Genomic DNA, 24,681 nt, shown 5'->3' with positions numbered 1-24,681 from the left:
CCAGGGATGTCCTGGGATATCATCAGGCACAGCATCACCAGACAGGTAAGGGAGGGGATTGTCCTGCTCTGCTCTGAACTGGGGCGGCCTCACTTCAAGTCATGGTGGCAGTTTTGGGCACCACTATGTAAGAAGGACATCAAACTATTCAAGTGTGTCCAGAGGAGGGTGACCAAGATGGTGAAAGGTCTCAAGGGCAAGACTTATGAGGAGGAGCAACTGAGGTCACTTGGTTTGTTCAGCTTGGAGGAGACTGAGGAGAGACCTCATGGTCTGCACCTCTCTCTAGGGGGAAGGTGGAGGAGCTGGTCTCCTCTCTCTGGTGACCAGCAACAGGACATGAGGCAGTGGAAAGAAGTTTCAATGGGGATGCTGTCCAGTCTGAACTCTGGGAAAAGGTTCTTCACTGAGCAGGTGGTCAGGCACTGGAAGAAGTTCCCTGGGGAAGTGGTCAGAGCACCAAACCTGACAGCATTCAAGGAAGGTCTGCATGATGCTCTCAGTCACACAGTTTAGCTTTAGGTATTCTTCTGAGGAGCCAGAGCCAGACTCAATGATCCTTATGAATCCCTTCTAACTTGAATTATTCTGTGATTATTTATTCAATCTTGGCTGCTCTACAATGACCTATGTATTTCTTGCAACATTGCGCCTAAAGCAGTGCATCTCACTACACCATCCTCTCATCAAACAAAAAAAATAAAATCTCACATTTTTTCCATCCCTCTCTCCTGCTAGCCCAGAATGACACCTGCCTTTATCCTCCCCCAACAGCTTATTATCACCTTGCATTTAATGGTCTCTGCTGTAACTTATCCACTCCCACTGTACTGCTGCTCTGCCAGCTCTCGCCCATTTATACTTGAATGTCTGATTTCTCCTCCTAACTACAGCTCTTTGCACTCACCTTTATCAAATTTCTTCTCATTATTTCAGGCCATTTTCCCTGTGTATTATGGCCATTTCAAATTCTGATACAAACCTCCAAAATGCCTGAGTGTATTCTCAAGTCAGTGCCAACCACAGATTTTTATACAGGCTATTTATTTCACCACTCCAGCCATTAATAAAGCTATGGAAAAATACAGACCCTGAAATAAAATGTATAGTGGTCTCACAATGCCCTCTCTGGCTTCATATCAATAGCTATTACAAGTGCAATTTTTCTGCTAAACTGTGTTAATTTGCCTCATTTCTTCTTTCCCTTGAAAAAAGGAAAAAGAGTATAGTGAGGCAAAGAAAACATTAACAACATCAGTTTTCTCTGAATCATCCGTCATTTTTTCTCCATCCACTCATTTTTTTCACACTTAATCATGTGCCTTTCCTTCAGATTTCCGCAGTTTTCGTTTTGATTGATCCTTATAAGCCCTTGCTGTGCCATTTTCCCTTCACATTAGGACACTGCTGACAGGCCATTAAAAAAGCACCTCTCTTCAGTTATCCCACCCACCTCTCCCAAATGGATCCAGGCATCGACACCCACACTTACCAAAACTGCCTTTTGAGGTCCTTATTCTGCTTCTCTCATCTCTGTGCTTTCTCCAGAGCACCAAATGCCAACTCCACGGCCACTTCCACCTGAATTACTTCTGACTTTTAAAGTTTTGAGCTTCAAAAAAGCCTGACTGTAACCCAGAACAGTTAAGTTTAGAATAACAACACCCTGTACTTTCTGAAATACAAACTGTTGTCTGGAAAAATTCTATTAACTCTCGTCTTTTCAAGTCTTCCCATGTTAAGCACTTTCCCAACAGATTCTCAAGTATTGTTTGGAAATACTGGTGGACCAAACATTGAGCACAAGTTGGCCATATGCACTTCCAGCCCAAAAAGCCAAACATGTCCTGGGCTGCATCCCCAGCACTCTGGGCAGCAGATCAAGGCAGGGGGTTCTGCCCCTCTGCTCTGGTGCCACTCAGCACCTGCAGTGCTGCATCCAGCTTTGGAGTCCCCAGCACAGGAAAGTATTTGCTGTTGGAGCAAATCCAGAGGAAAGTCACAAAAATGATCCCATGGCTGGAACACCTATCCTTAGAGGAAAGGCTGAGGGAAGTGAGGCAAACTGGTAAAAGCCCTGGGTAGACCATATTGCAGCCTTCCAGTACTTAAAAGGAAAGTTTTCCTAATAGGAAACACAGACTTTTACCAGGGGCTGTAGTGACAGGACAAAGGGCAGCAGCTTTAAACTGAAAGAGGATCAGTTTAGACTGACATCAAGAAATAAATTTTTCATGATTAAGTTGGTGAGACACAGGAACAGCATGCCCAGAGAAGCTGTGGTTGCCCCATTCCTGGAAGCGTTTGAGGACTAGAGGACATTTAACACTCTTTTCCAACCTAAACCATTCTGATTCCCAAGCCTTGGAAACACACTGCTGGTGTTCAGCACAGTGCCTCCAGCCTTTCCTGAGCGACAGCCAGGTCTGTGATCCAGTGCTGCCGTTCATCTCCCAAAGTCACTGAAATGCACATCAATCATTCCTGACACATCCTGACGCTGAGTTCCTCCTGTGTATTCCTCATCCTGGTGTACAGACGTTTCAGCTTCACATGTTCATTCTCTCTCCTGATATTACAGTACCAGCTCCATGAATAATTCATTTATGTCAATGAAGTGCTACAGTCTGTCAGGACACAATTTCATAGCAGAAGCCAAGACAGAACCCAAAATTTCAAGCCCCTCCTCCAGCTGGATTTGAGCCCTAAAGACGAGAACCAAGTATTGATTATTCTTTCTCTTTTGGACATTAATGCTGTTTAGGAGCCACAAATCTCTCCTAAAGAAAGGTCCCGAGCAGTCAGTGTTTATGACCAACCAGACAACCAACCTTTCCCTACAAGCTGCCAAAACACATCCTTAGCAAAAGCTTGGCCAGCTGTTAAGAGGACATTAGAGCAACCAAAACACTGTTGATACCCAGCTAGGATACCAAATAAAAAGAACCAAAAAACCCAAAACCAGACTTATTGCAGTGCCAATGCCATTATTACTACAAAATTCTGTAATCACACAAAATTACTTAAGGGCTCTGTATCTTTGAGAAAGCTTCAAGATTACACCAAATATAACAGTTATGGCAACAAGTCTTATTTTCGCTCTATATAATGTCAGGATGACCACAAGTTGGAGATTTTCTCTTTACAGAGATCATCAAATTCCAATAGAAGACACTGTTAATTCAACATCCAGACAAGATTTTGCTAAGGTAGATTTACTAAGCCTCTAAATATCAGTGTTACCAAGTGTCCTTCATGAATCAAAAGCACCATGGTCTGCTTCTGTATTACACTTTAGGTCCATCTTCTCTTGGCCAAAAATATGTATTTTAGTTCAATATTATTTCTTGAACTAATGTTCAAAATGTAACGTGTCCAAATACAACCGGAATTGATACTTTTGGCCTCTAAGGTTGAAATCAATTACCGGTTGCCAAGCTGATTTGCCTATTTATGCTTACTGACAAACACTCTGTGCTCCTCTGGCTATTTAACACTTCAAATTTGGAATAGTTTGTGAAAGCTGAACTCAGCCATGCACAAAGGCACAGGATTTTTACATAGGTTTGTTCCACATGCCACATTGCAGCTGATGTGTTTTGGGGTCCTCTCACCTGGCAATACTCACCTGACCAGGAGTCAGGTGTGTCTAAGGGTTGCTGTTCCTCAAATGTGAATTGCATCTCACCAGGTACCTTTTCTCTGCATCCTGGATATGAGCAACAGGCGAGTATGTCACAATGAGATAGATGAGATTTCTAGCTAAAGGTGTCAGATGCAGTTATGTGGATTTTTATGATCCAACAAGTGCTACTCATTTTACTGAGACTCAGAACTAGATATTACTCCCCTACTTTTAGAGTTTATGGGTGTTTTTTTAGGTATTATAGAGCACCACCTAAAAACATGCCTTTGTAAGAGGGAAGGAAAAGTGGATAGAGAGAGGTTTTAAAATTCAGATCAGTATTATCCATGCTGCTGCTGCTGCTACCAATTCTTACCTTAATATTTATCCTTATAAGAGGCTAAGGGATGAGCAAAGACCTGGACAACACCAGAGAAAGAGGAAAAAGAGAACAGCATGAACAGTCTGAAGCCCAGAAGGACAGGAGCGTTACCTCAAATCCTGAACTAAGCCAGGACATACTAACAACTGCTACTTACAGGGTTGCAGGAATGCTGATCCCCAGTATCCATCTGGGAGATTAAACATCACAAGTATTGGCTGTGAAACAATGAGGACTTTTCCTTGGCACTCCTGGCAGAACTGCAGCCCAAGGACTTAATCTTACTGCTGGAGCCATCAGACACAGCCAGACTTCTGCAGGGTTTGGCAGGCACAGGATCTGTATAAAATGACTGGTACTTCCTTCTAAAACTTGTTTGTCATCTAGATGAGAATACAAGCATCTTTACACTGTGTTTTAAGCATATAATTAAGAATATATAGTATACAGTTGGCCCTTACTCAGCAAATGGCGATTAAATTGAATCCTATGAACAAGGACCTGAACAACTGGAAATTTGTATTTTCAAATTTCTGTATATGGTGGCTAGAGGCAGAAACTGCTTTTATGATGGAACAGAAAAGTGTCATGTCCTATTCAGTGTAAAATTGATCTGAAGCATTTTTAATCTATCAACATTAGCTCCCTCAGCTCCCCAAAGGGAACATGTTTGCTAATTATCCTAGGAGATCAAAAGGACATATAGAGTGAAAATTATTTTAGAAGAGGAATCTTTAACAGCCAAATAAAATTTACTGTCTGGTTACCTGAAGTTGGGGAAAAAACCAAAGTATATCTAAAGCATTTAACTGTAAGGATTTTGAGTGACCTGATCCTGTAGATTATATTTTTATATTGGGGATTGTTTCTTTACCAGTTCTGAACATGGGACCAGTATTTTTGCTCTTCTACCTTTTATGGTTCTTCACTACAACTTTGTTCAAAGGACAAGGTCCTGCAACTCTAAAACTGCAGTTCATTATCAGTGTTGGATAGTCTGGATGAGCAGCCTGTGAATTCAGACTGGGCATCTGTCAGCATTTCACAGAAGTGAAAAACTCCAGTCTACCCACCTAAAGGGACACTCCAGAACGCACAAGTTCCCAGCAAACTGGTCCCATCACCAAATATGTACTGGTGAACATTCAGCAAAAACAGCTGAGTAAGTGGTAAATTAATTTGTGGAGCCCATGTGGAGGAGGTAGGGAACTATCTTCCAGCTTTAAACTAAGACTTTGTGTTTCTAAAGACAATACTATGTAGTTTAGAAGAATTTATGAATCTATTGGAAGTTCCAGGGCATCATCTGTGTAAAGGAAGTGTGGTTAGATAATCACAACAGTTTAAGCTGTGGCTAGAAACTTTAAAACAAAGAGGAAAGCTTTGTTAATTTTTTACACTTTGAGGTTTCAACCTGGTTTAGAGACAATTATCCCTCTGATGTGGGTGAGAAACATTAATCCAAAATCCTGCAATATGGCAGGATTAGGTATAGCCCAGTCCTGAGTTAATGATCATCTAATCTGAATACAAAAAGCTATTGAAAGGCAGGTTCCAATGCTTCAAACGCAGGGCAAACCTGTTCTGACTCCAGGAGCTTTCATCTGTGATTTTTCATCAATGTGTGGATTCTTAATCTGCATAATCTTTAATTCGAGTAGGTTTTCATTCAAAAGTGAAGCTAAATAAAGACAGTAACTAATAATTTAACAATTTAGCTCAGATTAACATCCAAGAACAGATCGTAACCAAGCACCATTCCAATCTGACAGCAAAATCAAGGCAAAGAACACAAACAGCTTTATATACACACACACAATCACATAACTGGTTTGAAATGGGAACCAGTTTCGAGGGGTTATGAGCTCCTTCAAATGTCCTTTTGTTTCAATGGGAACTCTGCACACTGTTAATCAAATACTGATGCCATACAAACACCTATATCCAGAAGTCAGCTGGTGATTCACCTAAAACTGTCCTCCCCCACCTCCCAAACAACAGCAATTGGTAACAAGAGCTTCTGTTTCCCCAGATTTAGCTAAGCTTCCCTTTATACAAAAAACATGAAGTACAAATGAATACAGAATTTTAAAGCTGAAAGAATAATTGCTTTCATAAGAAACTCAGAGATGTGACACAAAAGAAACAAGACTGAGTATGCATATAAAATTATAGGTTGATGTTAATTATGTATATTAAAGTCACAGATGATGTCTAGTATGCAATCATGTTAAAAAACAGGTTTCAAGAAAGCTTTACTATGAAAATGAAATGAAATTTGGTGAAGTTAAATGAATTTTGTTGCTTTAGCGCCTGTGAAAATATTACTTTACTTTAAACGCATTCAGAATTTCAAATTCCCAGTATGTAAAATTTTCAAATCTTAAGTAGTCTACTATAGCTATAGCTGTTCTCTGAAATGAAATATTAGCCCTTGTAACAATGAAAAAAATCCTTTCTCCATTTATTTTCTTACATAAAGGATGAGAAGTGCTCCCAAAACAAAATCAATTTACAATTTTCAAAGGTTACTGCAGATAAAAATGTACATTCCTTTTTCTTTGTGACTACATATTAAGCAAGAGTGTGCCTAAATTCAGAGAATGCTCCATGTTTTCACTGCACAAGCATTACATGTTGCCATATTTACACTGGGGAGTCCAAAGGCGTAGTTCAGTGGCATCAATCTTCACATTATGAAAAATGGAAAGCGTTCAGCTGCTGCTGTTGCTTCTTTGCACCTTGAATCCCTTGAGAATTCACCCTGACCTTTCATGTGTCCCTAAAGCTTCCCTACACTTTTGTATAAACCAACAGACAAAGAGGATGAACATCTCTTCAGCTCTTTCACTGACTATAAAAAGCAGGTTTTCTTTAAATCAATAGTTTAATAGCTATGCTAAATACAGCTTATGCCACATTTCTTGCTTCTAATTCAATGTAATACTTCTGGGTACCTCAGTCATCATCTTGCTGATTTCTTTTCTGTCAACAGAACAGGAGAGTTCAGAATGTTAGGACACAGTTATCTGAAGTAAGAGCACTAATAAATCATGACAAGTGTTCCAGATAAAATGGATTAGACAGTGATTGCATTTCTAAGTCATTTTTTGGAACAGTAAGAGATAATGTTTCCAGCAAATGGAACAGAGCAATACCAACCGTCTCTCTCATCCCAAACTACAGGATTTTATTTCCAGTAAAGAAAAAGATTTGCCTTGTCCATTAACTCATAGAATATACAAAAGCCAGAAAACATCATGGTGGTGGCAAGAGTCAGTGATCCAGGTAACCTGCCCTCCCTTCCCTACCTTACAAAGATGCCATGTTTTCATGCCACCGTGCATTAAAAGAACATAGAAACTGGACTGAAAAAGGAACTACTCTTTCATGCTTTTTCCTAATATAGTTGTCTTGTAACTTTTAAAGAAAAAAGTGAAAAACATTAAAAGTTAAAAGCATTAGCTCCAGGCATTCAAAAAAGCACATTTCCATTCGTACTACAGTCATATTTACATGTTAGTAAGAAAGGAAATAGCTCAGTCCTTCAGTAAGGTTTGTCAAACTACATTCATTGCTTCCCATAAAAATAAAATTAATTAAGCAAAGTGAGAGCAGTAAAAAGCTTGCTCTTCATCACTTCAGAAACAATTAACCCAACAATACATTGTGTGATGGCTTCATACATTGCTTTTTCTGTAATTCTGTACTCTTTGTTAGTAACGAAATCAGAGATCCAGGGACTTTGGTATATTCATTTAACAAAAGTGGAAGGTCAGAGATCTTTTTCTGCTACTTCTTACCAGTTTAAGAAAGTCAATCAATTTGTGAACGTCCTCTCCTGTGGAAAGGTCCACAAAGTCCTTGGGCAGTCGGTAGCTCAGGTAGGGACTGGGCTGGACGGTGACTTTGCTGTTCGTACAACGGAACACTGGATAATCCTTTGGAAAAGACACCCAAGATAAGACAATAAGAGTGGACATGAATAAAGCTGGAAATGTTACTGGGACTCCTCCGTGAGACTGAGTCATGTTGCCAATGAGTTTATTTGGCACTCACTCAACTAAACTTGTGCTTTCTAAAAATTGTAGCTTTCTTATAAAACCTCTGCCCACTTAGGAGCAATTTAAAATGTCAAACATGTTAAACAGTCAAATAATGGTTTTCATTACCTCACTTTAAAGTTTCTACGGTGTATCAGTTATTAATGTATTTAATATATCCATGCTTATGACAGTGCTGTAATAATGGAGCTATAAGAAACTTTGAGCAATAGTATCTAGATACATATGTGGATAGAGAAAAATAATTTTTACAGAATCCCTAAATCTGTCTTCACAGTTTCCTTGTTTAAAAACATTTGCAACTATAACCTTACTGAAATTATAATTAAAGCTTTCCAACCAATTTACTTACTGAAGGAAAAAACACCTCTATAAAAGGGCCAGAAACACCTCTAAATGCTCAACTGTAGCAACAGGTTTTGGGAAATGATATAATTTTAAGTTCAACACATTGGCATGCCACACAATTGCCAGCTGTACAGCAATAAACAGCTTCATTTTAAGAGAGATCAGCAACTTAACAGATTCTGTGACTGGATGTAAGATGAAACACGAAGACAAGTTATTCTACGTTTCATCCAGGACTGCAACACAGAAAACTCTGTAAAGCATCTGGTAATGAGAAAAAGAAATCCCAAAATAAAAATTCTGTATCCCACAGACATCTCCAGAATTGGGAGTGTGTTTTAACAAAGGAGACACAGCTTTTAGCAGGAGGGTTCGTGGAATGGGTTTTCATACAGCAACAGCCCCACAGTGAGACAGAGGCAATGGCCTGAACAGCAGCCTGGAATGGGGTTTCCCTGTCAATGTGTTATGGAAAGGGCCAAAGGACTAAAGAAACTCTCAGATGTTAAAATCAGCTCAATGAAGTTTGTCATTTCAGCGACCTCTAATGCAGTTCAACAGCTAGGAAATAAAGAAAAGACCACACTGGCCAGTGTTCTCCACTGTTCTCCTCAGAAAACAACCAAGTGTTTCCCAAGATCCACTAACACACTATTTTCTCTCTTCTACCCAGCTGTCCAAGGACTTCTCAAGATGTGAGGACACTGTCTCAAGATGCAGTGAGAAAAAAAAGTGGGAATACAAAAAATGAAGACTATTCCCCACCTTCTGTATTAATGGAAAGTTTGTTGTTTTTACAGAGGAAATGCTGCTTGGAAGAGGGATAGAAAAGCCTTGTTCTGCAAGTCCTGGGAGTTCAACCAGAGGACAAGGCTTTGCAAAGGGTATTCCAGATGAGGAAGAGACAGAAGTTAAGCTTCCGCTTGTCTCCCCTCAAGCACAAAACTGGAGATGTGGGAAACTGCATGACAAATATCAAGAACCAAGCAGAAATTTAACTGATATAGAAAAGTAATAGATTGTAAGAAAACTGAAAGGAATGCATCAAAACTGTGTAAAAGCAAGTTTCAGGGCATCTTCTTTGCAATGAGGTCCAAGCTGCAACATGGGCTTGTACTGTTTGAACTAAAAATTTTCTTGCAGGCATCTAAAACTAATGGGTGATATTTGTTGGGATTAATTACTAAGGCAGATTCTACTTACAAAGAGTTTACAGTTCACAGGAGCTTCATTTACTTCAATGGGATTTACATCACAATTTGATTATAACAGCAAAAGAAAGAAAAAAATAAGGCCATGAATCCTGTTGGATGTTATTCAGCCTCCCTCACCTGTTCTGTTGCTTCCCCTTCGCTCTGGTCTCCTTTCAAGTTTTTTCCAGAGGTGAGTTCTTCCCATGTAAAGAGCAGAGAGTCTGTTACTTCACCAAATGGGTTAAAATCTATTAACCAAACCTTACCCTGCAAAGGAACCACAGACAAATTAAAACAAACCACAGAATTAAAACAAAGAAAAACAAAACAAAACAAAAAAAACTAAAACAAAACGAACCAACCAAACAAAAAAAAACACCAAACCCAAAATACACATATACTTAGATTATTACAGCAAGCTATGATGTACTAATTTGATTTTTTTTTTAAAACAGAAGATCAGACAGAGCTCAAATAAACTGAGTGTAAATCTGTGCCAAGTGCTTTCAGATGAGCCCACAGAAGTTCTGGCTAATCCCCATGACCCACCAAGATCCCCAGTGAGAATGAACAAGGAATGTTGGAGAGCCCCAACCAAAATCCACCAAAAAAACCCCAAACTCAAACAAAAACAAAACCAAACAAGCAAAAAAAACCCCAAACCACCTAAACAGGGACTTTGCTTTCCATGAAAAACCACCTCAACAACGCTGTGCCATCCAGTAGTCTATAAGAAATTGCTGCTCTTTATCTTAGATGTGACCCTAAAAACAGAGAGTTGGGTCTGCAAAATGCTAGTGGAGATCATGAAGGCTCAAAGATTCTGTACAGACGTAGATAAAGAATAACTTAAAGGCATTTTTAATATAGCCATTACTAGACAACCACACTAGTTTTTACCTCATCTTTAACACATCTGTGTTCCAAACAGTTGTGGTAGTGTGCACAACAGTACAACTGCTTTACAACTGAAAAATGAAAGCAGAGGCTAACAAGACATGTTAGAAGTAACAGATGTGTAGTGGAGAAAGAAATAGTTTGTGTTCCTTGAGCCACTTCAAGACACAACCCCCAGCACAGGGCCATCTTCTCTTGCCCAAGGAAGTATCAACTATTCTAATAAAACAAAACATGGTAATAAATTATAAGGAAATATGAGTACAGCTCCTAGTAAAAATTTGCAAAACGAGTATTACATCTGGAAGAAATCAGTTCTATCGAAGAGGGAAGGAAAAAGTTGCAGTAACATAAGCAGGGCTGAAGAGTTTTATTGTGTTTATTATAAAGATCAACTAGAATTGGAAAACAAACCTGAAGGTTGTGTAGCTACATTAATTTGACTGAAGATTATGTAGGTAAACATTCACTTTACTTTCTCTTCCTTCATTTATGAAGGATCTCCTTGCTTTAGAAGACCTTGCCTATCTTGATACAAACAGCAAATACATTTGATTACTTACACTACAGCCATCTGGCTTCTAACACAAAGATGCTTTTGAAGCGTCGGCAGAGAGTAACATGGAGACTGTCTCTCCCACCTACGCCACCTGAGCTATCCCACAGGCACTGACACACTGTGGAACTGCAGTGATGGAAACCTGTGAGATACAGAGCAGAACTGCTCTGGTGGCTCCGTTACCATCCACAGCGAGCTCCTCGTGCAGGTGTGGGGAGTCCCAGCAGAGATGAAACCAGTGGTTATGACTTGCAAACTGGAGCTGGGCCAGCACCCCAGTAAGGAGTGCGTGGCTGCACACAGACTTGCACAGGTGTCTGTCTCAGGGCAGGTCCATGGGGTACAGCTCTCACAGAGCACATTTTAAGAAGCCAAAGCACAGAAACAACAGTGCTGAAACCAGACAGCTACAAATTGCAGGACACAGACCTGAGTGGTTTCTTATTTGTTCTGGAAGGGTGAGCAAGCCCAGATCTGCTTGGTTGAGTTGCAGCACCTCTGCACTAATATTGGCACCATCAGAGCAGAAAGCCAATGGGGAAAGCTCTGCTGTCATTTCCCATCTCTGATCCTCCTCAAAAGGCTGCCACAAATTCTCATGACAAGCAATCTTTCACTTTTGCTAATGGGGGTGACTTGCTAGCTCCAAAGCAGCACAAGGAGGAATCTGTGGGTTTAGATTCATTCTATCAATCTAGAAAAACAAGCTAATGAACCAATTTAATCACAGACAGAAGCAATGGCTGGCAAAGTTCATTCAGCAGTTCAGAGAATCAGTGTTTGCAAATGAAACATTTATACCTAATACTTCCCTACGAAAGGCTTTCACAGAAATTCCTCCTCACCCCAAATACATCCAGCTCAGCTTTTTCACAGGAACATTAAGATCATTTCTCTAGAGAATAAATGTACCCTGGAAAAAACTGGAAATTGATTTTGAGACTACTGAAAGCAACATATTTTTTGTGAGCACCCAGCAGTTTCTCCACCCCTGCAAAAAGCAGTGCACCATCTACAGCAACAGCTGTTTCCTTGAGATGGTCTTAAATCTGCACTGAGCTTTACTAGCTGCAAATTGATGAGAAGTGGAAAAACAAACTAAATATCTCTATTCAGGGCTTATTAAAAGAAGCATATATAATCCTGGTCAGTAACCAAACTGCCTTTTCTTAAGATTAAATTCTGTCTCAAGTTGTGAGAAAGTTACAAGCAATGTCAACTCTGAAGTTACACGCAATATCATGATTTAAATAGTTTCAGATAACTTGTACTGTGTATCTAAAAAGCAGTAGTAAGGCTATTTATCTTCTATCTTCTGCATGCTATTAGTAATCTTTGTCATACAACAGCACAGAATTGCACAAGCCAGGAAAAAAAAGTGCATAAGTGGAGGGGAAAAAAAATCCCCTACTTGTACTACATGGTATTTTTTTCTCATCCTAAAAGAAGGAATCAATAGATTTACCACGCCCTGTCAGCTTCATGCTTTGTTTTACTAAGGCATTAAGCAGCAGAGTGCTGAAAGGAAATACCCATGACAAAAACCTCTTGTTTAGAGGAAGTTAAAGATAGATAAAATGCAAACTGAACTGCTACATCTCCCTAACTCCAGCTGCACTTGCTTGCACAGTGACAACACTCACAAGGCACAGACACGAGCACTGGTCTGCTCCTTAACAAGAGCTGAGAGCCAGCAGTGGTCTGGAGCCACCGCTTGCATTGCTCTGTCTTACCACAGTGACTTGTCTTGGTTTGTTGCTCACACCTGGGAGACAGCAAAAAGCAACAGCAGAGATGACTCTCAGTCTTTTGTGAACTCCCAGCTCCAACTCAGCAAGCAGGACCTGTGGCAGCCAACTCCAAACAGTCACTAAAGCAACTGAAGTGAGCAGGGGAAGAGACTGCTGTCATTTACAACCGTAACAACAACCTGCTTCTCCAAGCTGAATATTTAAGAGTTGAAAGGACTTAAAACAAGCAGCAAACATTTCTCTCCTTCTGTAGGTGATGTTGCTGTGCAACCAGCCTGATGAGGAGCACGGGCTCTGGAAATTAATCATGCTCACAATATTCTTTTTCTGCCTGTAACTCACACGCCAAGGGAGCGATGAATAACACAGTTGCAAACCACAATAGTACGTGTGAAAGGAGGAGCATCTGACACACAAAGGGATATCAGGCAGTTTACAAGACCTGAGGGTAGAAGGCACCGGAGAGAAATCTACAAACAGATATATTTTATCTTGACAGATGAAGAAACACTGCTCATTTGAGATCCCACAGGCTGAAACCTTTTACTTAGATAATCTGTCTTCATGCTTCAGCTATTCAATGGCTGAATCTGGTTCAATGCTTAAGCTGCTCCTCATTTTCCCTGACAGCATCCTCAGTCTGCCGATCTGAGCCTGGGCAGGTAATTTCCACTACAGCATAGCTGCTCTAGCCTTATTTTAGGTACCTACATTAAAAGTTGGGCTGAGAAATGGTGTAGTCATTGTTTTCCACTTGAGAGACACATTCCTGTTTTGTAAACTATGGCATGATTTACTGTGGCACAATTACAAAATAGTTCAGCAACACTCAAAATGAGAATCAGGACTTACTCCCAATACACTCAACTCAACTCTAATAAAGACTTTCTCCAATCAAGCCTTTCAAGCACAATTCACCTGATCAAATATTTCTCTCCACTCGCACTAGGAGAAATCAAGGTTACTAACTCTGATATTGGCACGTTCATAGCATTATTTAGGTTGGAAAAGTCCTTTGAGATCATCAAGTCCAACCCTTAGCCCAGCACCTCTGTGTTCACTACTAAACCACACCCCTAAGCACTACACCTACGTGTCTCAAATAGTTGAGGTGGGATATGTCTCCCCAGCTTCATAACTATCTGCACGTTGAGGGCTCTGATCTGCTCAACTCTTAGAAATACAGCTGAAGCAGCTTGAAAAAAAAAAAATGGCTTCCATCTGTCACAAACCGGGCACACCACATTCATACCCTCTTTTGACAATTATCCCTTCCTATCCTAGACTTCCAGATATGAACAATTTTTCCAATCTCACAAGGATAAACTTAAGAAATACTAAGGATAATTTTGATGAGTTCAAATGCTGTAGAGAAAAAACACACAGGGAAAAAGAAATAAAGCCCAAGGAAATATATGTCTTAAAAGAAAATGCCCCAAACCTGTTTTCTGTGCTTGAAAGCTATTTGGACCTAAAAAGTCACAAGAATATCCTGAGTTGGAAGGGACCCACAAGGCCACTGAGTCCAGCCCCATTAATCCCACCATATGCCTGAGAACACCAGCCATAACCACATACTTTAATTTTCGGTCAGCCCTGAATTGGTCAAGCAATAGGACTTGATGACCACTGTAGGTCACTTCCAACTGAAACAGACTATTCTACTCTAAATTACTGCAGCAAGGACTCTCATGTCATAACAAAAACTCAGTTGCCTCTTTTGGTTTCAAAGAACTGAGAAAACTGCAGTCAAAGCCTAAGTCTTGTGCTTTAGAACAGAAAGTTTTCTGGAAGATATTAACTAAATAATTACATCACTGGCACAGACATATTTACACCCCTAATCCTACTATTCTCCTACTGTAGACAGCATTTAACAGAAAAGAACACCTGTGGAACAGAATAACATCAAGTAGGTTTTGCTTGGTGGTTTTTTGTTTGGTTGGGGTTTTTTCTTCAGTGGTATTCTTTTGTTTGGTTGGGTTTGTTTTTTTCCAGGACCACTTCTAGGAAGACAAAGCTATTACTTGCTTCATCTTCTTAGCATTTCAAGTTTTCACAAAAGAAACAATTATATAAAATCTATTGTTGACTTACCCTGCTGTCTCTGTACACATCAAAAACAACTGAAAAGGAGAAAAAAATGTTCATTGTAAAAGACACATAATTTCACATTAGTTTAAATCTGAATAGATACTTGTGTACACAGCACAATCTGCAAAGTCAATATGTCTAAAGAACTGCAAGCCAGAATTGGATATACTTCTAAGAGGGAGCTGAAATGTTTCAAGAACTACTGTTAATGCACTCGGAAATCAGCTGCTAGGTTTTTCCATTTAATGCTGGTTTCTTCTGATGATTTTTCTCCCATGAAGAATATTTGATAAACTCTTAGCCCAGAGAGCTTATCTTTGACATTACTATTGTTTCATTTATAGCAGAACAGAGACTTTTCAGGGAAGGATCAAGACAATGAACAAACAGTTAATAGAGAAAGTTCCTGCTCCACAGACGTTAGGATTTCAGCAGCTAACAAGACAAACAGGTTGTAGGAACAAAGGCATCGGTAGCAGTGAAATGGCCATGTTTGATGTCACCCAGAGCAGATACAGCACACCTAATTATTATCAACAACTCCTTCAAACAACCCCCTTGCCACTCAGTGACTGACTCAAAGCTGCCTTGCCTGGCTCCACTGTTGTTCCTTCCCTTGGCTTAATTAAACATGACTCTGTATATGCAGCTTTCCATCAGTTTCTGTTTGGTATGGTTAAACAAACCTTTGTGTTGCCTTTCTCTTGAGCTAGGGAAATCAACAGGGAAGCATTCAGGCATGGCTACATGCAAAAGCTGTACCAGTTTAGCAGGAAGAAAGGGAAAAGAAAAAAAAATAAATTAGAAAAGCCGCAGACAAACGTTATATTGTTACTTCCTTCACTAATAAGGGAATATTTCAGCTCAGAGATTTCTCAATACATGTGGATAAACTAAACTCAGGATATGACTGCAGAACACTTGAGTCTCAGGAAGCTGCCTGTCAGGAACAGGGATGTTGACTGATCACATCCATGCATGTAAAGCTTAATCTGACATTTCATGTGAAGTTGGCTGGGCTAAAGGCAAACCACAACTCCACAAAGCCAAAGCCAGTCACGTAACTGGTTTTTACCATGCAGCCTAAAAATCCACACAGCTTTTGCACAAGCTGGGTTGCGTCAATGTCAAAGTCACTCCAGGATTAAGTGCTCTGTTCTCCCAGAAGACAAGCCCTCAGTGGATAAGGCAGTCATCAATGCAAAGGGGCGTACAGGAACCCCAGGATTTCTTTTCCAGCTGTTCAACTGAACTTAGTGCCTGCACCACATCCTCTCCTTAGTCATATCCTAAAGGTATCCCTTGCATCAGAGGGCTTCTATAGTGAGGCCTGTCTGTCTAAAGCAAGCCCACGGCAACCACTGAGGCTAATGGTATTTATTGAGATTCACTGGGATTCACACAGCTGGAATTCAGACTGATTGCACCCTGATGACTGGTTCAGGACAGTCACAAATACTGAACAAGAAGAAAACCTAAACTGTTCCCTCTCCTTAAGGATCACCTCAGAGCAGGAGTGTCCTGTACCAGTGAGACTAGTGAAACTTAACCAGAAACTGCTCTAAACAGAGGGAAAGCCAAAGCCCAGCTCTGCACTATTGACACCTCCACAGCACTGCTCTTACTGGGCTCTTACCAGAGGTATTTTGAAGGTTCTAACATAATTTAGAAGTATTTATAAAGCATTCACCCATCTGTTATCCTACTGCTCTGACTCTGCAATGCTTCAGCTGCTCTGACTCAACTCTTCCATCTGGAGATGCTACCAGACCAACTGGAAAAAGCAGAGCAAACAGCATCAAAACCCCCAATGAAACAAGAAGTCAGGAAAAAAGCTGTAATACCTTTCCTTTTAAAAGCAAACAAACAACCAAACCCAGATTTTTATTGTTAACAACACATATGCTACCAGGCAGTGGATCAAGGGAGAGGACAGGGTATAAATGCAATGTGGTAAAAAAAAAAAACACCCACAAAAACACAGAAAACATTTTCTGCATGGCATTTCTCTGCAGATGGACCAGCATCTAGTGCCTAAGAATAAAAAGGTTAACAAACCTTCATCCCAGAAGGTTGCCCTGAAACCGCCTTTTCCTTCAAGGCAACTCAGATGGCATCCTTTACATAAGATGACGTTTCATACCTTTAAGTTCACCAGACAGCCATTTTAGAGCCTAAATCTAGGCATCAATTTCCAAAAATAGTGCCCTGTATTCTTATCTATCAGTTGATTACATATCAGCTAAAACTGCATTGGAACACAGAGGAAAATTAAAAGGCATTAATCAGAATGCCAGATCTATATGACGGATTTTACTTCAAAATGTAATGGAATTGCTAATTTACTGATTGGTCTTCTCCAAGCAACAGTCCATGAGAACTTCTCTGGACTGAAACAGAGCAGCTTTGCAGAGTCAAATTATTAAGGACTTCAATATAAAAGAGACTGGCACTTGAAGGTACCATTTTCAGACAGTTAGAGACAACAGATCTATTTGACTGCTCTGGTGTGTCAGTAAAACAATAATGTTAAAAACTCACCTAATGAATTTTTAAAGCTTTAGAGATGACAATAAAACTGCTATAAAATTCTTATGTTTATGGGTTTTACTAAGCTGAGGTTTGGTCCACTCCTGACCAAATTTAAATCTCTTCATCACGTTTTTCACCATTATTTATCACCCATCATAATGCAACACCATTAAATTCTCACTAAACCATGTTTGAAAACTATTTCAAATCAAATTTGCAAAAGACTTCACATCTAAAGAACAAGACAATTTACTTGGACCGATTAGGTGTATCAAATACTGTGGCCTTTATTCAAAGGTTTTGGCCCCTAACCTGGTGTGCATTGACATTCTAGGAGAAATAATTAAATCTTCATGAAAAGAAACTTAAAAATCCTTTATTCAAGGAATCCATCAATAATTTAGCAGCAAACATCTGACAACATCTTTATAAACAAGTATTCTTCTCACTACTGAATGCCTTTTGCCAATGACCTCCTACCCTGCTTTTCTGGTATAAAAATTATTTTCAAGTATAAGAGAGAAAAGCCTCAAAAAAAAAAAAAAGTTATTATGCCTGCTGAAAGGACCTTTCACTCATTTCTTGTGTTTTCTTGAAGAGCTCCAGCCCATTCCTTTGGGGTTTCTTTGTTGCCAATGTAATTCCAAACCCTTTTTGTTGCTCAATGTGCTAGAGTTCTCACTCCCTCAAGCTCAAGTGAACCAAGCCCTGTGAAAGCAAGAGTGATAGAGAGATGCATACTCACAGATACCCTCAAGATACTTACAGTCTTCATCCAAGAATTTATACTGTATGTGTTTCTTGAAAAACTCATGTATGGATCTACAGATCTCCTCATGCTGTTTAGAGATATGATCGTAGTACTGGGTGTAGTCCCTCTGTGATACACCTGCCAGAAATTTCAGGTAATTATAATATTAAAGAGCTCTAGGCATGCAAAAAACCCAACCAGAAAAAAAGCAGTTATCAGACACAGAAGATGGGGTTTTCCCAAGTTTCTACCATTATTAGTGACTTACTGCTTGGCTTTATTCTGCTATACTTAAAAGTTAAAAGTACTTCCATTAGGAATCTCTTCCTTGAACAGCTCTGTCCTAAATTTTGTGAACTTCATCTTATAGATACACACTTTGACTATTTCAAAGTGCATTTCAGGAGGAAACTTTGCCTGCGTTTAAGTTTGCAACGCCCATCTCTTCCTTTCAGTTTCATTCTCCTTGGTTACTCTGGTCAAAAATCTTGTTCTGCACATCACATGCAGGGACTACAATTTGAAACCATGAAATACCAGGGATGGAGGCTAAGCTTGTACATTAGCAAAGATGATCCATGGATACCACAGTTTCTCATTTAACTGATTTTTTTACATGTGGAAAACCATGTGCCTGTTTGATGAGGTACTACAGGTGAAACCCTAAACCCCCAAATCAGTGGCATGGCATGCAGGCCAGTACCTTAGTGCTCCCATTTTCTCCCTCAAGGGCTTTCTTAGCTGTGTAGACAAACCAGCCCTCCTACACATTCTTAATTTCATGCATTTGTCTACAAGACACTGGTTTAAAATGACATCAACAGGATTATACACTTGCATGCATCTTGAGCGACAACAATTCTCATACAGGATGTGTCAACATAAAACACTGCAATACCCTGCTTGACAAATGTCAAATCCAAGACCTGCCCCACCACTGCAGAATGAGTAATTCAGGCTATTTACATACAAAAAGAGAATTTCCCAAGGAAGATGCATCATCAGTTTGCTGTTTTAACCATATACAAAACATAGAGTTTTGCCATAAGGCAATGCTGACTACCGCCAAGGATGTGCTCTTTCTAAAGAAGTTCAGAGAAAAAGTTTATGATGTCAGTGGAGCTTTGAATTTTTAATACCACTGCAAAGCTTAAGTCTAAAAAACAAAAACCAAAAGATGATGGCATCTAAGGGGATGCAGATGTGTAACTGGAAAATCATTCACAATACTGCAAGTATCATTCCAATTTGACTGACAGGCTTATTAATTTTAAGAATATGGGAACATATTGTGAAAAATCTTGGAACTATCTTCAGAAATGCAGCTGGAGTGCTAGCTAAAAAAAATTCCACACTGCCAGATCTACTAGGTTTCAAAACCTGGTCGTGAAATGTACAGAGTGCTTATTTAGCCAGTGTACAAATGCTTTGAGGTACTTGAAAGTAAATATTACTATACATACATACATATATATATATATATGTACACACATACATATATATATATTCTATAATAAATCTACATTCAAATGTTTTAGAGGTTATTACAGCAGTGTGTATCTCTGGCAGTTGTGGTGTCCCAGCACCACAAAGCAGGACAGGATTGAGGTCTCTTCCCTTCAAAAGGCTCTGTCAGGAGCCATTAAGCAATACAGACTTAATGGGAAATCTGTGCTATTATTATATTATAATAGCACATATTCCACATATAATGGGAATATGTGCTATTATATTAGGAAGATAAACTCTGTTACAGAGAGCTGTAATACACTTGCAACTGGCATAAATTGAGAGAAAATGGGAAGATGAGCATAGGAACACCAGAAGGAACAGCCAAATCAAAGGGCTTAGGAGAATGGTGTGTGTTGACAGCACCTGGATTAGCACAGCTCAAATATCTGTGTGCAGCTCCATGAGAAACCCAAATCAGGAAATGAAGAACAGGGAGTGTGCTCCTAAAGGTTCACAGAGGTGGGAGTGGATGGAGCAACAAATCGCTGACAGCTCCCAACAGGTACAAAAAGGCACAGCCAACACAAGCCCACACTCACCATGCTAAAACAGGAGAAACTGTGAGAACTACATAGCTAATCGTCTTGCATATCATCACAAGGAACCCTGGACAGACCACTTGTGGATATGGAGCTTGGTGCTTGTGAATATGTAGACATGAAAGAGGCAAAGTGAGCAAACCTAGTTTTATCTTAAGGCAAAAAAAAAAAATCAACGTTCCTTCCTGTAGAGTCTGGATTTGCTCCATCACTGCTATAACGCTTCCTTGTTAGAAGAGTTCAGGCAGAATGATTCAACCTTGTTCAGAACAAATGTGCACTAATCCTGTGCTATTTGAGTTTCTGTTCATCTCTAAAGATTTCATGGCAGACCACACCAAAATCAAACTTCAGAGTAGTAATTAGCCTGAAATTAAACCTCTCAATTCAAGCACCTGTGTATGTGCACTGGGTATCTCATTTCCTGCTATAGTCAGCAGAGAATAGTCAACACAACCAGAGGAGTAAAACTGAGCTAAATTTACCCTAAATTACGCTAAATTTACCCTACTCAGCTGTCTACAACACATGCTCTAGCACAATCTGCCTGTTCTCCAGCTGCCAGAGGTCTCCTAATGTACCCACCAGCATCTATGCATGCTGTGGACAGATACCTTGGCTCTTCAGTGCCACTTGAAATGTTTTACATTTAGGATTCTGCACCTGAGTAACAGAACAACAGGTTCTAACTAAGATACACTGAATTTAATATGAAGTGTGGACACTTCCTACACCTGTGGAATTGTTCTGACCTCCCTAACTTTCTGTATATAACATCCAAATGGGGTCATGTGGATATGGGGGCAGCACAACATACAACTGCCTCTGTATTCATTCTGCAAGTTGAAGATGATGCAATTTGCTCCTGAATACAAAAGACTCACTCATAAAACTGCCTTTGGATGAAGTTCCTGAATTAACAATTAAATTAAGAATACTCCCACTGTAATGGCAAGCATGCTGTGCTGTCAGGCTTTCAAATACAGTGGAAAGTGAGATGTGGTAAACCACATTTTAAATTACAGAAAGAATAAACCATTAATTTCAGAAATGAGGTGTGAAAATAAAGAACCCTCTTCAGACTTAGCTCTCATTCAAGGAATCAGAGAAACTCCTCAAAACTTCATCCAATAATTTTGTTTTTAAGAAATTCCTTACCTAAAAGCTTGTTTTCCTTCACAAAGCATCTGAATTCTGCACCAGGGATTAGTTCACACCATTTGCGAAGAACAAGCTGTGGAGGAAAAACAAATGACAAAGCATTGTTTCAGAAAAGTAACAACAGCATCCCTTTGTCAACAGGTCTGCCTTTTAGAGCTATAGTTTTGCTGCAATGATGACCACTGCTACAAGAAAACAAAACAATCTTAAATCTGCAGTTAACATAATCATCTTTGCAAATATTTCAAAACAATTAGATTTAGTATTCATTTCAGAGAATCACAGAATGCTTTCAGTTGGATGGCATCTCTAAAGACCATCTAGTCTAAACTGGCTTAAAGCAGAAAGATTCAGATTGGACGTAAGAAACTGTGAGGACCATCAAGCATTGGAAGAGCTCCCTCACAGAGATTGTGCAGCCTCCACCCACTGAGGTTTTCAGACCAGATTTTATAAAATGCCAAGCAAGACAATATGATCTCATTCCTTACCCAGTTTTGAGCTATGAAGATGGACTAGACACCTCCTGAGGTCCCTTCCCACCTTAATTATCTTATGCTCTTCCACTTTCTACAGTATTTATTACTGTAGAAATCATTTATGAAACAACTTCCAAGTTACATTAATGATAAAGCATGGAAAATAAAAACCCTGCTGTACAGCACAACAAATCTGTCATGGAATTGGCAGAAAGTTGCTCCCTAGTCAAAGGAGCTGATGAGCAGAATTAAATTTATCCAAATCAACCTCTATTCTGGTACACACCCAAGCAGAATTCTGTGACGCCTTTGAAGGCGCAAACCAGTTAAAATAAGGACACAGGACAGAAATAGAAACCAAACTATTATAGTCAATAGGACAGACTGCCTGGGAATTAAAGCATCTCTCTAGCACTTTCTCAAGTTTCTGTATTTCCTAAGCTGAAATAGTCAGAAGGGTTTATGTTTTTGAAGGCCCCAGTTACTGCTACTGGATGCTAGAAACTCCCAAACCATTTAAACTGCAGCAGAAAGTGCCACTAACCAGAGATGGCATTCCTAACTACAATGCTAATATTAAACTCTTTGTTCCAACTTTTAGATGTCCTGTATCTTTAAAGCACACTTGATAGTGCTTTAAAATAAAACAAAGTTCATTCACTTTCAAAACGCCCTTTAAGCCCACAGCATGATGACAAATGTTGTATTTACATAAAAACTATTATTAGAGAGATGACTAGATGTTACCATAAGAGCAGTAGCTCCATATTAACAGTTAAAACATCTCTAGCTGAACGTTTTGATCTGGTAACAAACATAGGAAACAAGATGTGACAGACCAGTTCAGGATGTCCCCAGCCACTGTAGCAAGGCTCACCCTGGTAACCTCAGTGTGATGTTCACAAGCAGCTCACCATCAAGAATATATGACTTTGAGCTACAGAACTTGTCCTTCCTGTCCCAACTTGACAGACATGAGAGGACATTGCCAGGAAGCTTCTCAAGTCTGCACTTCAGCCCACCTGATCTTCAATTAAATGAACTTATGACCTGCAGTGCTGAACCAGACTTCCCTTCATACTGAAAGCAACACGAACAAAACAACACATTCAATGGACAGAAACCCAACCACAAATGTCACCCAGCCTGTGAGTGTTCTTTTGAATTACTTAGAAATCATGCAAGAAGTCCTACCTCATAGTTCAAGGAAGGATCAGGGGAATCATCAGTACAGTGAATAAATCTGGAAAATTAAGGCACAGGCTTCAAAATCTGCTTTACATGTAATATTTTAGCTGTAGTGAGAAAAATAACCCCAAACTGTGAAACGTAAGAACTACTGTTAAATTATTTCCAATATATACAAAGAAAGTAAATGCAATACATAAGAACAACTCTCCTTCTGACAATTATCATGGGGAAAAAACCCCAGAATCATCACCTCTTTTATTCTAGCGCAATTTGGAAGCACTTAAATCTGGACAGGGATGTGTCCAAAACATGTTTATTCACTGTTGATTTATTTCTGTTTGAATTAACAGTGCTGCTCCTTTCCCTTTGTATTGTTATGTTGGCATAACTGAATTCTCAAAAAACCCAATAAACTTGAGCAATCTAATCCAGTTTCACTGCAGCATGTTTTCCCAAGTACTTTTAATGTTTAACTTCCCAAACCACACAACAGAGACACATCATCATGCCTTACAGCAGTTCATTTCCATGAATAAAGGATGCAAAATAACGCTGCTGCTCGGCACTCCTGATTCCATAGCATGGTATCTTTCTAAATTAAGAGCCTTAAGAAATACTCTTACAAATCTCTTGAGAGTGGGAATAAGCAAAACTATTTCCACAACTGTAAGCACATGTCAAGGTTTTGTCCCTTGAGAGGAGCAGACTCTGTCGGTCTCCTTTCAGGAGCTAGCAAGAATGGAGGCAGTTATAAGCCAAGTCAACTTCCATGTACCTTTTCGTGATTTTACAGTAAACCTCGCAATAGATTCCATAATTTTCCAAAGGTATTCACAGAAGAACATGTGTTTTTCTTCCAATTCTACTCCCTGACCTTATTGGCAACAAACTACTTGGAAGCACAGAATTGTGTTAAGGGTCACTGCTGAGCAATAGTCCTGAATGCAATATTTATAGGATCTCCTTTTGGCAGTGAACTTCATTCAGCAACCCAAAAGTCTCACATAAACATTGCATTTGTAAGACATGGCTGCCCAGCCTTTGGTTTGAAGAGTTATTGTAAGAGTTCATTCTGTATGCTGCCAGCAGAAATAAATTTCACACATTTTAGCTTAGACTTTAATATCCACAACACACAGAAAAGTAGGGCAATACAGGCAGGCTTTCCAAAAGCATAGTGATCAAACACATCATATATATATCTGTAAGCCTGTGTAAATAGATAACATCCTTCAACTACAGTTTAGATTCCCCGCAATTTAAGATCTGTCAAGGCAACAGAAACAAACCCATGAGAGCTCACAGTTTTGCTAGACTCAGAATTCCTCCCTTAGTAGAGTATATGCCTATCATGCTGAAGAAAATATCCCCCCCACACACAAAGCCAATAATAAACTCCACAAAGGCAGCTGAAGTCCAGCACACGGAGTTTTACAGTGTCTGCACATGAGGACCTGTACTACCTCTCACAGACTCCATATCTGAGAGTGGGGTACCTGCAAGCTGCTTCATTCCAGTAACAGTCTTTTCCAGCAGTCAAAAAAACCCAGCCTTATAATCAAATTATTCCTTAACTCAACCCTCAAATATTTTGAGCAAGAGC

At 39.6% G+C, this 24,681-nt stretch overlaps 1 protein-coding gene across 1 annotated transcript in view; it reads right to left on the bottom strand.

The window, feature by feature from the left end:
* Positions 1-5,632: 5,632 nt before the first annotated feature.
* CDC123 (cell division cycle 123) overlaps positions 5,633-24,681 on the bottom strand; it is a 31,809-nt gene continuing 12,760 nt past the window's right edge. Inside the window, exons 7-13 of the mRNA XM_023918733.2 lie at positions 23,082-23,130; positions 21,406-21,481; positions 18,212-18,334; positions 14,917-14,945; positions 9,751-9,879; positions 7,811-7,948; positions 5,633-6,992 (exon numbers count right to left, since the gene is read on the bottom strand). Of these exons, the coding sequence (XP_023774501.2) occupies positions 6,966-6,992; positions 7,811-7,948; positions 9,751-9,879; positions 14,917-14,945; positions 18,212-18,334; positions 21,406-21,481; positions 23,082-23,130 (571 nt within the window). The 3' untranslated portion in view covers positions 5,633-6,965. The remainder of the gene's footprint in view (positions 6,993-7,810; positions 7,949-9,750; positions 9,880-14,916; positions 14,946-18,211; positions 18,335-21,405; positions 21,482-23,081; positions 23,131-24,681) is intronic.

This window comes from Cyanistes caeruleus, chromosome 4 (genome assembly GCF_971803275.1).
Source record: "Cyanistes caeruleus chromosome 4, bCyaCae1.hap1.1, whole genome shotgun sequence".
In the NCBI taxonomy this organism is placed as follows: Eukaryota; Metazoa; Chordata; class Aves; order Passeriformes; family Paridae; genus Cyanistes; species Cyanistes caeruleus.
The sequence above is the reverse complement of the archived record's forward strand: the minus strand, read 5'-3'. Positions and strand labels throughout refer to the sequence as shown.